The 13,907-nt window shown below is 28.1% G+C and overlaps 1 protein-coding gene across 1 annotated transcript; it reads right to left on the bottom strand.

Annotated features, from left to right (window-relative positions):
* Nucleotides 1–3,388: 3,388 nt before the first annotated feature.
* On the bottom strand, nucleotides 3,389–13,643 carry LOC129964174 (uncharacterized). Its single transcript, XM_056078887.1, has 6 exons — nucleotides 13,467–13,643; nucleotides 12,855–12,919; nucleotides 11,378–11,476; nucleotides 10,401–10,442; nucleotides 8,361–8,396; nucleotides 3,389–3,560 (listed from the first exon to the last, which is right to left on the bottom strand). Exons 1-6 carry the CDS (start codon nucleotides 13,558–13,560, stop codon nucleotides 3,510–3,512), a joined length of 387 nt encoding a protein of 128 aa, XP_055934862.1. The 5' UTR covers nucleotides 13,561–13,643; the 3' UTR covers nucleotides 3,389–3,509.
* Nucleotides 13,644–13,907: the final 264 nt, after the last annotated feature.

The following is a 13,907-nucleotide window of genomic DNA, read 5'->3' as shown; positions in this document are numbered from 1 at the left end:
GCGTAGAAGCTGTGAGTGGGGGGCAGCTCAGGTGTCGTCCTCGTCATCTGAAGAAGGTTCCAAATTAAGGGGTCCTTTCCAAAATAACCCTAATGTTACTCTAAAACGGGACGTTAATAAAACTAAACTAATCCTCTAAATTAATTTTCCTGATATTTGCATAATGACTTATATTTAATGATAAATATTTTATCACTAAGATAACAGATTTTCTATGCTTGTATAAATGACATTTATTGAATATTTTTCTTTTCTAATAAAATTATCATAATTCAATGTACTCGAAATTGAAAATTATATCTCAAATGTTAAATATACTTTTAAATAATTCTTAATATGTACCTACAAACCATTAATATGATTGTGTAAAAAAGTGCTAGAACTGTACTTCAGAATACTGCAGAAGGGTATTGAAAGGGAAAAAATAATCCTAACTAAGCTAAAATTAAGAATTAAACCATCGTGACATGTAACATTTTTGTGAAAATCTCTGAATAACTGCTTAATTTTGTTGTTTATATGACTATTTTAACATGAAAGTCTTCCCATTTTCGGATAGTAATCCACTAGTTTAAGACATATAAGACATCCTGTAATATTCAATAAAAATGTATACTTATTTTTATCACACAAATTGTATTTAATAGTAAAAAACTTTGTGCATTCTAATGTTTCATTATTCATTAGGTATTCATCAGATACGGACGAATGTTTTCCAGATTTGCGCACACCTTTCTTGTTAGCTCTAAATAATAGGAAGGTGCAAAACTAATTGAAGGATTTAGTAACAGAGAGTTTAATTACTTTTTTGAATAACTTCTGTCAATCATATGATTTGTTTCAACATAGATCAGTGAAGATCTGATAAACTTGCCTTATGTCGCATGAATCCGAGTAACAACTCAACTCCGTATTGAAAACAATAACAACTTGGAATCAAACTTGAAAAACGGATCAGCGTTGTGATCAGCAGCTGAAAAGATTCTGAACTGTTTACTTTCGGAAATGCAGTCATTTAAACGTAATGTGTATATAGAATAGCTTGTCTTGTCGTAGAAATAAATGTTATAGTTTATTTTTTGAAGGAGAGTAGTTTTTTTCAATCACAGTAAAAGAACCCGTGTACCATAGGCGAGTACATGACACCTTACTTGCCGAATAAAATTATTTCAAGCAGTTAATAAATTTCTGGGGTAAGAAAAAAGAAACTTTCCTTCATATATCCCTTTTTTCATGAAGATAATAATAATATTAATAATCGCAATGAGGTACCTGGAGTTCATAAGTTGGATAATTAACCTAACTCATTTGTCAAAACTAGTTTATCAGTTTTTTTTCTTCTTTTTTTTCTGATTTTTCACTAAATTTTGGCCGACTTAATCAAGTTGATGATGAGCAAATGATTGCTATAGCCACTTAAATTTATCACATTTCAGTTCATCCGATTACAGAATTGTCTAATTTCACTCTTTCAGTTATCACAAGAAAAATAACAAAATTGATACCACATATTTGAAATAATTCCTAGTAATACAATTGGCTATATGTCTCTTTCAAAGCCATTTTACGTTTTACTTGTACACTACTTCCTATATACCTTTCACTTCTTAAATATTTCTTGGGAGTATTTTTGCGTGATGCTTTGAAATCTTCAAATTTGCTGGATGAATTACAATTTTGCAAACAAAAAAAGTCCATATTAGTAAAGAACGTTCTCCTTTATTATTAATAGAGACTGCGTGTTGATAATTTATGTAACTTAAATTTATTATAATTCTTGTTATGAATAAAAATATGATTCACAATCAGTAAGAAAAAGCGCTCTAATACTTCAATAATTATGAAACTAAATGATAAATCAGTATATTTCATCAGATTTTACAAAAATATTTTATTTAATTTGGCTTGCTTCATACTTTTGAGAAGGGAATCTTTAAACCAAATTGCCGTTAAGTTTGTAGAGTTTTGTAATTTGTACTTACTCGAAGACAGTGCGAAATTTTAATATCTGCATGAATTAATCATCAAATAGACGATTAATTAAATTTTGACTCTACAGTGGAATGGAATTGGTTTAAATTTTAACAAAATTTGAATCCATGATTTCATTATATTTAAAATAATAATACAAAAACAAATCATAAGCTAAAAAAAATTAATTAGAATTTAAAAATCTTTTTTTTTTAATTCTTTCACTATTAACCTGGCTCAACCGGCCTTGAAAATTATGTACTGCCTTGCTAGTTTCTGTTTGAAACGAGCAGGATGCAAACCAATCTTATAAACTGTTTTTACGTTAAAAAAGAAAAAATATACCATCTAATAATCAATTAGAAATAATTAAGACACAGTTATTTTTTATCTATTTTATAAAAGTTTCACCATTCCATGGATAGAAATTTAGGAAACTTTATATCGATAATGGTTTGTTATCACTTGACAATGAGCTTAATGTTGAATATATATGTTATAGATGTTACGAAATGTGATTGTGGATTCTGAGTCTCCTTTGACCGGTAAAACATTTCAGTTTGGCTCAAATAAAAAAAGATTTATTTTTTATTCCCAATTAAACATTTTGATGCATAATCTTTCATTTCATTTTATTTTGATATTTTCTGCGCTATACAATTTCGAAAGAAAAAAAAATACGCTCAATTCCTAAGTAATCCTTACCCTTTTATAAGAAACTAAGTGCTTCGGTAAATAACATCTAATAGATATCCAGAAGTTATCAGCAAGTGTTCAAAACTTTCAAAATCTTTCAAACCTTTAAGTGTTAAATATAGTTCATTATTCATACGTATATTGAAATTTATCATAGTTCATTTGACTTAAAATTTTGAGAAAAAAATTTCAATGAATTTTCCTATATTGAAGAATATTTGGAATATGTTTGTGCATGATGACGATTATGGGATTTAATTATTTATTTCATAAATGAATGATGTAATTTTAATTATAAATATTTTGCTCCGAGAGTCAAAAGTTTTGCTTTAAACATTAATTGAAGAAGTTCTTTAACTTATAGAAGGAAATCAATTTTAATATTCTTTAGGGTAATGACATTAAAAAAATTTAATTATTAGAATAAAAATATGCAATAATTATTTGGGTGGTAAAGTTTTGAAGAAATAAAGGAAAATAAACATCTCATACTTAAAAGCAAGGTTAAAAGGTTATTATTTCTTCCTTTCTAAATATGTATGAAAATTTCTCGAAAGTAACTTAAGTTTTAAAAAATATTATTATATTGAAATTATTTCTGATAATTGTTCCTTCATTCTTCACAATCATATTAACCGACATATACGTGTAAGAAAATCTGTAAAAAAATTAATTGAAAAATGTATATCATTTATTTTCAAATCTAAAGAAGAGGAAGACATGAATTGTCATAATAACTTTATTAAGATTTTTTTTAAATATTTTTGAATTTAATAAATGGTAACAGATGTACAAAGTTTATATAATCATTGTTGACTGTTGTTAGAGGGCATTGACGCATATCATTCCTCCTTTTGCTCTCCATTAGAATTCATTTTTTCAATGACACAATGCTGAAATTGGAATTTATATATTTTTCTGAAGTTATAACACGAAGATAATAATATTTACACAATATATATATAAATATAATGTAACGATATATTTTAACACTTATTAAAATATAATGTCATGTATAGTTTCAGAAAGTATAAATAGTAACATATACGTTGCGCAGTCATTCAAAATACATTTCGTTGGAATTTTCATCACACAGGATTCTTACGGAACTTTATTACACTAGCATAGCCAGTACCCAGCCGAATGCATAGTGTATGAATAGAAACATGTGCATCGATTTAGTTAATTGATTCATAAGTATTCATATCAAAGTATTCATAAATTTTTATTTAAGACAAGTTAATTGATACTTTAAAAATTGGTTTCACATGTTTAATTACTAAATATGCAGTTATAAAATGTTGATTGATTTTTTTTACTAATTGCTGTATTTTTTACAAATCAATGAAAATTATATGGTAGGCAAAGCTTTAACATAATGCTTTTTGTCTCTTATGTCTTATTCTTATAAGATTTTCTTCTTTGAATTTTGGCATGCACCCTGAAAGAATAAACTTCTTTCTAAGGAATTGTCGCTATTATCTTTGAGAGCTGCTAATAGTGGCTAATACAAAAGGAAATCACCCTTCTCAACTAAGATAAATGAAAAAATAAAATTGAAAAAGTATATGACGGCATAATAATAAGAATAAAGAAAAAGATTCTGGGAAAAGAAATATTAAAGAACAAATTCAAGAAATGAAACTTTTGGTAGAAGAATAAAAAAAGGTGAATTTAGAACTCATAGATAAATTTAAAGAAGAGTAGTTTTCTTTTACTTGTGGAGATGCGTATATCAACTCTGACAAAAATGAATGAGTGCGATGTTTCATTTCTAAATACAGTCAATCATTAAATGTGTGAGAGGAAAAGTCTAAAATTAGTTGTGTTAATTGAAATTCTAATAAAGACTCACTTTAATATTGATTGAATGTATAATTTTAATCTTTATTTTATTATACATCACTTGATATTAATCATTATCAATTTGTTTATTAAACATTCCTGAAGCTTTGTTTATTAAACATTCCTGAAGCTTTGTTTATTAAAATTCCTTAAGGTAATTTAATTCACAAATTAATGATAAGCATATTTTTAAATATTCTTAATTAAATTGTTACTATTTCTGTTATTTGCTATCATTTTTCCCCAAAGACGGGGCAAATTTTAATAGTCGACTAATTTTGAAATATATATACCGGGTGTCCCATAAATTTGTAAATACTTTAAAAATTCATAAAAATTGAAGGACTGTGTATATTTGAATGCGGTTTGCGAAACTATTATTCTCATGAAGGGGGATTTTTTTTTTGATACAGAAAAAAAAATAATTCAAAAATTTGTCAATAGAGGGCACTGCACACAAGCAAATCAGTGGAAATATGCAAATTAAAGTCTTATGAAAGGCAGAGTGAGCGATTGACACATCATTTCTAAAGGTTTGCATAAGGTTTGTATTAAGATGTTGACACTGGTGGATAAAGCACTATTGGTAAAGTTGTTTTATGTCAGCAACGAATCGGCGGCTGAAGCCTTACGAAAGTTTAGGACCCAGAAAAGATTGAAGAAAGGTTCAGGTCCGATCACTCCTGCTGGACTTGTTTCCCTAGTACGCCGTTTCGAAGAAACTGGAAGTTTGTGTCATCGGCCACGCAGTGATGCACCTAGTTTAACAACAGTCCGTACCCACGATGTCTCTTCGCAAATGGACCCGCTAAGGGAACAGTCTACAAATGCAGTCAGTAGCGCACGAGAAGTGGCACGAATAACTTGTATACCAAAGACTTCGGTGTAACGTATCCTTCATGGTGTATTGCAATTGTACCCATACAAATTGCAATCGCTACATCAGCTGTTACCAAATGATACAGCTAAGAGACTGGAATTCTCAAATTGGGCTTAGGCGAAAATTAAAGATGATCCGCGATGGTTGCTGAAAGTATTGTGGACAGATGAGGCTCATTTTGCTTTGCATGGAGCAGTTAATACCCATAACTGTAGAATATGGGCACATGAGAATCCACACGCTTACACTGAGAAGACCCTGCATTCATCACGGGTTACTGTTTGGTGCGATTTCACTGCATCCATTATTGTAGGCCCTTTTTTCTTTGAAAAGCCCTGTAAAAAAGCAGGATGGAAGACATGTTCAGTTAATGGAGCAAGTTACTTGGAAATGTTACAGAAGGAAGTGATACCGTCCTTATTGGAACACGATGTCCTTGACACAGTGACATTCATGCAAGACGGGGCACCTCCTCACATCGACACCGAAGTGAAGGCATTTTTGAGAAGAACTTTTACTGAAGAACGGATAATCAGCCGTCACTTTACACATGAATGGCCCCACACTCACCAGATTTAACACCCTTTGATTTTTGGCTATGGGGTTACCTTAAGTCTACCGCCATAGGCCAACTTTATTAGTGCAGCTAAAGGAAGCCATTCACCACGAAATCTCATCTGCATTCATCCGGATATGCTGTATGATGCAGTTGTCTTCCGCCTCCAAACTGTTATTTGTGGTGATGATGGACACATATAACAAGTACTGTAGTACTGGTGTGATACGCATGTAAACAATTGCTTGCATGCAAATAAAAGTATTTTTTCCGTAGAATTGTATGTTTTGTTTGCGTTTCGCGCCCTCTATCGACAAATGTTTGAACTATATCTTTTTTTTTTGTATGAAAAAAAAAACCCCATCATGTGAATAACAGTTTCGCAAACAGCATTAAAATATACTCATTCCTTCAATTTTTATGAATTTTTAAAGTATTTACAAATTTATGGGACACTCGGTATATATATATATATATATATAAAATAATTAGCCCCTAATCCTAATCCCTTTCCCAGTAATCTTTAATCGCATATATTACAACCATTCGCATATATGCACAATAAAATTTATTTAATTTAAATAGATCATAATTATTCTTTCTATATTTCCAACCCATTTACTTTCTGAAATTATAAAAGTTTCTCTCAAAGTCGCTGTTGCTATGTGGCAGAGTTTCTATTCTAAGCTTGAATGATACTTTATTGATATTTATTTTTGTGCTTTATTTGAATGATACTTTATACAAACTTTAAACGATGAAAAGTAAAAGTATCAGGCATATATAAAAAAATGCTAACCAAATACAAGTGTCGGTCAGTGGGTGTCAATTTTTTTAAAAAAACTCGATTGATAACGATTAGAAAACTTCTCTACAACATTCGTTTTCAGTAGGGTGACAATGTATCATTCTGATGTAAAATTTTGGATCGACATATTGTAATTTGATAGTTGGCCTGTGGAGTGCTTTTATTTATACGTAAGTGCAGTGCTGTGAGTATACGAAATGCCTTTATTTATCTATATATATTTATTCGCCTGCCATTGCAGTCATTTAAATAATCACTTCCTAAACTAATTAAATCGAAAAAATAAACCTGGTCCAGACTGGCTTAAGATAAGATAACGTTCTCGAGTAATTCACGACATCTCTTGATCTTTGTGTGACCAACAATGAGTGATTGAACAGATTTCACATACGAAATAATGTCACTTTTCGATCACTGTAAGGCGAAGCGGCCGATGTCGACCCTAATTCATGTGAAGTTCAGTAGGAGTTTCTTCCTCTGCTTCCGGCTGGATGTGATGAAAAGTATATATTTAACATGGATGAAACGGCATTTTTTTTCAGCCCTTTGTCCAATAAGAGTATGTTTAAAGGTCAGAAGACTGAGGTGAAAAAAAAAATTCAGAAGGAGCAGCTTACCATCAGGTTTAGCGTGAGCTCAGCAGAAGAGAAAGAGAACCCCCCTCCCCCTATTAATATATTTCGATAAAAAAATACATTATAATGATATTTCTATGATATTGATCAGCTTTCAGAATATAGAATAACGTCATGGTGATATCGTACCCAGACCCAGATAAAGACCCATGTATTTTAAATGAAAAGATTTACATCGTCTTGATGCCTCGTGGTACGCGAAAAAAAAAAGCTTAGGTGGCTTCATTTTTTTAAATAAATATCTACTAAATTTCGACAAAAAAAGGGGGGGGGGATAAAGCCATATTTTATGTCAGATAATGTGACAAGATGCTTATATCACTCATAAATGCAAAATTATTATTTCTACCGCCAAATGCAACATCAAAACTTAGTAACAAAATTATTATCTCTTTACAAACTGAAATTGTATCCGTTTGTTTTGGAAAATAATTCTTACAATAAGACTAATACACAATGAAAAATGAAAGGCAGTTTGTTGCAGTATGCAGTTTTTCTACACCAAAAAGAGAAATAAATATTAGCTAAAAAAGAATTGGAAAAACAAAAAATTTTTAACCAGAACCCTCTTGTTCTGAGTTGAACAGATGTAACTCGGAAACTCTTCATTATGATAACAAATGAGGTGGAAATATTGAATGAGTGTCGCCATTTTGATTTAATTCCCCAGATTATGAAGGTTGTTTAGAGGAACAATTGGAATAGGGTTTGATTTCGTTTTTAATTTAAACCAATAGATGAATAATTTGAACACTCGTCAGCGGCTAGAATTAATTTAATTGTTTCTTAACTCAAGGTATCAATCTTTTTAGTTTACTTTCTTTGACGCCATTCAGAAATATATTAATGAGCCGACAGATATTCATATATATATGTGAATATCTGTGACATCTATTCAAAAATATCAACAATAAATAGTTTTTGAATGAAGGAATTAGAAATGCAAACATATTTTAATATATAAATTACCGCAACATGCTTCTTCATGTTCAATATTTCTTCTCCCTAAAAATAAAGAAAAACAGAACTTTTAAGTAGAAGATACATCACTCAGCATGTAATTTATATTTAATGTTCTTTTCATGTAAAGATAATTTACTATTAAATTAAAGAATTAATAGTAAAGAAAAAAGTATTAAATTATCTGAAAGAGAAAGAAAGTAGACTAAGAAATATGTAGAACATATGATCGCCTTATTTTCTTAAAGTATTAAATAATGTATTAAAGGAAATGAATATATTCTTCCTATGCTAGAATTCTATTTCATGGAGATATATAAATAGCAAAGAATATTTCAATTTTTGTTAACTTTGATGCTTATTTCTCTGAAAATAAACTTTTACAAATTCCAACATTATACATATTGTTAAAACTAATTTCTAGTAATTCCAGACTTGCAGTTTAATTTACGTCTGAGACTAATAAAGAATTTTAAATTTACAGAAGATAAAATATTTAATTAAAACCTTTAAACGAAAATAATAATCTATGCAAAATATTCAAGAATGTATTTCTGAATGTGCTTTTAGATTTGGATTGAATGTATTTTCTATTAGACATACAACTGCAATCATGTGTAAATATATGATTAATTTTAACATATATTAAACTTACACAATATTACAAGCAATAGTTATACAATTATCAGTAAATTATATTTAATGAATTATTATTTGTGCATCTCAAAACAAAATTCTTTCATGCAAAAGAAAAATGACTTTTATGAAGCCTAAATACTACTTTTGCTGTTACATTATTTCCTCTTATAGTGCCTTTGATATTTTTCTCACGTTTTTGATCAATTAAATTACTGAAGCTGAAATGTTTCAATAACTTATGCAGACCAACTCAATGCAAAGATTTAAAACTTTAAACAGTCGATAGAAAAATAAATCCCTATTAAAAAGTGAACCCTTTTTAAAACCATGTTAATATTATATAAAAAGAGGATATTATTAAAAAGGATATTGAAGTAAGTATTCAATTTAATGGCAAAAACAAAATAAAATAAACTTAAAAACAAAAACAATTTTTATTTGCATTAATCTATATTGCAGAAGTTTTTCTCCAGCTTAATCTCTTTACTTTAAATACCTACATCATTTAATATTTTCTAAAGTAATATTTTTGATTTTTTAAAGCTTTTTGTAGAAAATTTTTCTTTCATTGTTTTAATTACGTTGTATTAAAGAGAAAAGTCTATACATTTCATTATACTGCTTAAAATAATATTAAGTGTTTGGATATTGATCTCAGAAAATTTGTCCAGCTAAATGCAACCATAGATGGTACGAATGTTATTCCAAACATTCAGTATCAATTTATACAAAAACAAAGTTACAAATCATTTCAATTAAAGAAATAATCAATTTAAGATAATTAATTATTTTGGAATCGTTAATGCATGGTATTCAATGGGTTTAAAATCCTTACTTTAAAAATAGTTAATTTTGTAAAGCAATTGCAATTGGATTTGAGATTATTTAAAATGCCATGATGGCGCCATTATGTAAATTTCGATACAATTTTTAATTGTGAGGTCATCTTAAAAAAAGTGGTGCACAAAAGATAAATGTAGTTAATGAAATAGTAAATGTAGTTAAATGAAATAGTAAGGGATAAATGTAGTTGTAAAGGGATCTCGTTATAATGTAGTTGATGAAGACAATTAATAATGTCTCTCTCTCTCTCTTTGCTAATTTAATTGAAATCCCAAGACCGAAAATGTTTGTAGATGCATTTTAGTTATTGATGAGTAGAATTTTAAAATCAAATTCTAAATAAATCACAATTATTTCATGATCAGCGCATATTAGTTCTATAAATGAAATCCAAATGGTTCAAAATAATTTTTAAGCTTATACATGATGATATATAATTATTTCTTCAAGTGGTTACATTCAAAATAATGCTAAGTTTACAGATATAAAAATGTATACACATTTATTTATTATTTTATAGAGTATATAATATATACTATTTATAGAGTAATAATATGTTATACTTACCCTGCCATTTTCTTCCAACCATTGAGTAGCACAGTCTTCTTCCTATGGTAGAACATATTAGTAAAATGATTCATTCTCAGAAAAAGAGAATAGATAAGAATTTATCCTTAAAAATGAATAGAAAGTCAGAGAAATATAAACTTTAATTTTACAGCATTATAAAATTTCTTGAAAAAAGGTATATGAATTTGAAAATGTGGAAAAGAAGACAGCATATTACAAAATTATTTTTATATTTCAATGACTGATTTCAGACAGTAGTTAGTTCATTGATAGGCCCATTTATAACGTTTTTTATTTTAGTAAAATTCACGCATAGTCAAGAATCTTCTTAAAAAAATTTAATTTTACTTTAGTGCAAAATAGGAAACTAGGATTAGGTGCATAGGATATGAATTGAAGTATGACTAAAAGGAATTTTCGGAAGATAAATATCAATGATCAAGAGAATGCTAAATTTTGGTGGCATGCTTTGCAGAACATTTGAGCATGACAGACCCAAATGAAAAGAAAAATAATCATGATAAAAATGTTTATAATACTACAACCAACTATAATAACACAATAATCTTAAGGATTCGAACGAGCTCTAAGGATGGTATATAATATGGAAGCTAATTTTTTTCATACCGTTTTTAAAGTCCTTATGTATTTTAAATGCTCTATTAATGTCTAACAACTTTTCTAGCTACATGTAAGCTCAATTTCCATCATTTGTGTTTAGGAAGACTTGTTTAAAATTTAATTGCTGAAACGTTTCTTCAATTAAATATTTTACTGAAAAAATAACAAATATGAACACAAAAAAATTATTTTTAAATTTAATTATACAACCGGAACTGTAATCTAAAGGATTTGATGTACTATTTATCTTACTATGGACAGCACTCTTAATTTTATTATTTATTCTTTATTCTTAAGGTGCTGTAAAACCTTAACATAAATGTCACAAACGCTTATGGTAAGCTTATAATTACCTTCTCTAAATCTTCTACCTCATGCGAACAGTAATAGTCTTTTAAACCTTGTGGAGTTTCTTCTTTCACACCAGTAAAGCAATCTTCTGTATCTTGGAACTGAAAAATTGCAAGTTTCAATCTTCTTAACTTAGAATAAAGTAGTTATAAATTTATTCTGTGATAAGAAGTAAAATGAATTGTGAAGAATATTTTCATAATTTTTGGCAATATTTTGGTGATGCAAAATGTTTTTTCCATATCTATAACATAAAAGAGAAAATGAAGCAATCATTGTTTTCACCACTACTGAATTTAGATTCTGAGAAGGTAACATTTAAATGAATAAATTGTAAATAAAAAAGCATCTTTTAGGGAGATTTCCATTCCTTCTGTGATATTCAGAACAGAAAATCACTCAAAAATAAATGACACTGTGGTTTAATTCTCGTTCTTAGCTCATAGTTTGAATAGTAGTAGTAATAATAGCTTGTAGTAACAAGATTTAACTCCGCTTACAACAAACATAAAATATTTATTTAATAAAATATTATAACCTATATATATATATATATATATATATATATATATATATATATATATATATATATATACACATCAATGTTTATGACGAGTATGTTTTCTATGCTTTAGGAAATATAAAATATATTTAAGAAATTTTTTTTTCGTATTACTATTTAATACATTTTACGATTCCTTTATTTTAATTATTTTAAAGCTTATTTTCTTATCTTATTACTTTCATCTTCTGACACGTTTAGAATCTTTACCATGACATCCATATTTATGAGGAAAAAAATTTCTTTTATATTTTAGACATACAAATTTTTTTAAAATCTTTTAATTTTTAACATTTTCTTTTTACTACTTAATACACTTCATGATTCATCTTAATAATATGAAATTATCCTAATTAATTTTTTTCAAATTCACTTCCAACTGGTACTTCTTATAGCGAATGAAAACTGAGTAAAAGTAAGCGATTAAATGAGATTTAATTTTTATTATGAGCTAATATGAAATAAATATGAAAATATTACTATGTCATTACAAAAAAAGTTCAGAATTTCAGAACTCAAGCATATAAGAAATAAGGGAATAGCCGATTACTATCTTCACAAAAGCTTTAAAAAACATAACAATTTAATTAACTGTATGCAGAAATGTGCGTAGAATGTTTTTCAAGATATACATAAAAGATTCGTAGTCTTAATATATGTATCTCTCTTCGAAATTGCCAAGAAGAGATATTCATTTTGCATGCAAATTTTATGTGAAAAGAAGGCTTCTGTTTTAAGAATTAGAAATTTCGTCTTGGAAAAGTGGATTATGACGAAATAATGACAATTAACATATGGCACTGTGTTCCCATTAAGCTATACTTTATATCTTAAATTATTTTGTAATTAAGAGATAATTTTTTAATAATTTTGAAATTAAACCGAATTTTTTTCTAATTTAAAAGAAAAATACTCACAAATGAGTAATCAGCGGTTTCCATACATTCCATTGCCATTGCTGCGATTTCAGCATAATCTTCCTCTGAAAAATAAAATAATTACGGCACAATGTAATTCGGATGCCTTTGACACTTTTGAGATCTTGAAGAATAGAAAAAAGTGCCTTTTTAAGATGAATTTAATTTAATTAAATTAATTTCAAAATAAGTGGAAGTAGTATTTTTAAATATTTAATAAAAGAAGCTTCGATTTACTTAAAATGAGTTTCTTCTTTAGAATAGTTTAGAAGAAGAAACTATTCTATAACATTATTTATTCTTGTTCTGATATTTTCTTAACATGAATTTGCTAAAAATCAAACATATTTGATAATCTATTCCAAATGTTATATATATATTTAGATTTCAAAAAATTTATGATAGACAGTTATATTTTCGTTCTGAAATTGCTGTTTGAAAATACTACTTTTTGTTAGATGATAAAGAAACAATCAAATGTGCTGCTTTTGAACTGAAGCCAAATATTCGCATCAGGAAATAATTACTGCGTGTTTAGGAAAGATTTTAATTAATGTGAGTTGATACCGCAAAAATCAGTCCAGAGATTTCCACAGCTAAATGAGTACTTACCACATAAGACTAATTTTATATCGCCTGGACTCATTCTGGTCTCTTCTGCAAAGATAGAAACGGTAAGAACAAGAATTTGTATTAAAACGAACATCTTCAATAGCAGTTACAATCCTCTCTGAAAGTAAATGGGTATTGTTATGTTGTCAAATATGTTATCATGAAATTATTATAAGTATCCACTTCTGTAGTTAAAAGTATCTTTTATGTGTTTTTTTCCCTGAACAATATATTATTTTTATAAACAGCGAATGATCTTTTTCAATCAGTTTAACAAAGCACTATTGGCAGCATGCCTTATTTTTAAAACAAATTTTCCTCCTTTGCATTAGAATTCAGAATCATTTGAATTGTTTATGTTCATACGTAAATACATGTTGCCTTTTTAACACTGATTAAATGAAGAGATTTTTTTATGCTTCTTCCGCATACATTGTTGAA

Source organism: Argiope bruennichi, chromosome 3, assembly GCF_947563725.1.
Source record: "Argiope bruennichi chromosome 3, qqArgBrue1.1, whole genome shotgun sequence".
Lineage (NCBI taxonomy): Eukaryota > Metazoa > Arthropoda > Arachnida > Araneae > Araneidae > Argiope > Argiope bruennichi.
Note: the sequence above shows the minus strand (reverse complement) of the source record. Positions and strands in the feature narration are given on the sequence as shown.

What these genes read in the sequence shown, in the direction of transcription:
- LOC129964174 (XM_056078887.1), bottom strand. Translation starts at nt 13,560, where the DNA reads ATGTTCGTTTTAATACAAATTCTTGTTCTTACCGTTTCTATCTTTGCA. An exon ending in AAACCGCTGATTACTCATTT is followed by an intron (nt 11,477 to 12,854) that starts GTGAGTATTTTT and finishes GCAATTTTTCAG; the next exon opens with TTCCAAGATACAGAAGATTG. An exon ending in AGGTAGAAGATTTAGAGAAG is followed by an intron (nt 10,443 to 11,377) that starts GTAATTATAAGC and finishes GTTCTACCATAG; the next exon opens with GAAGAAGACTGTGCTACTCA.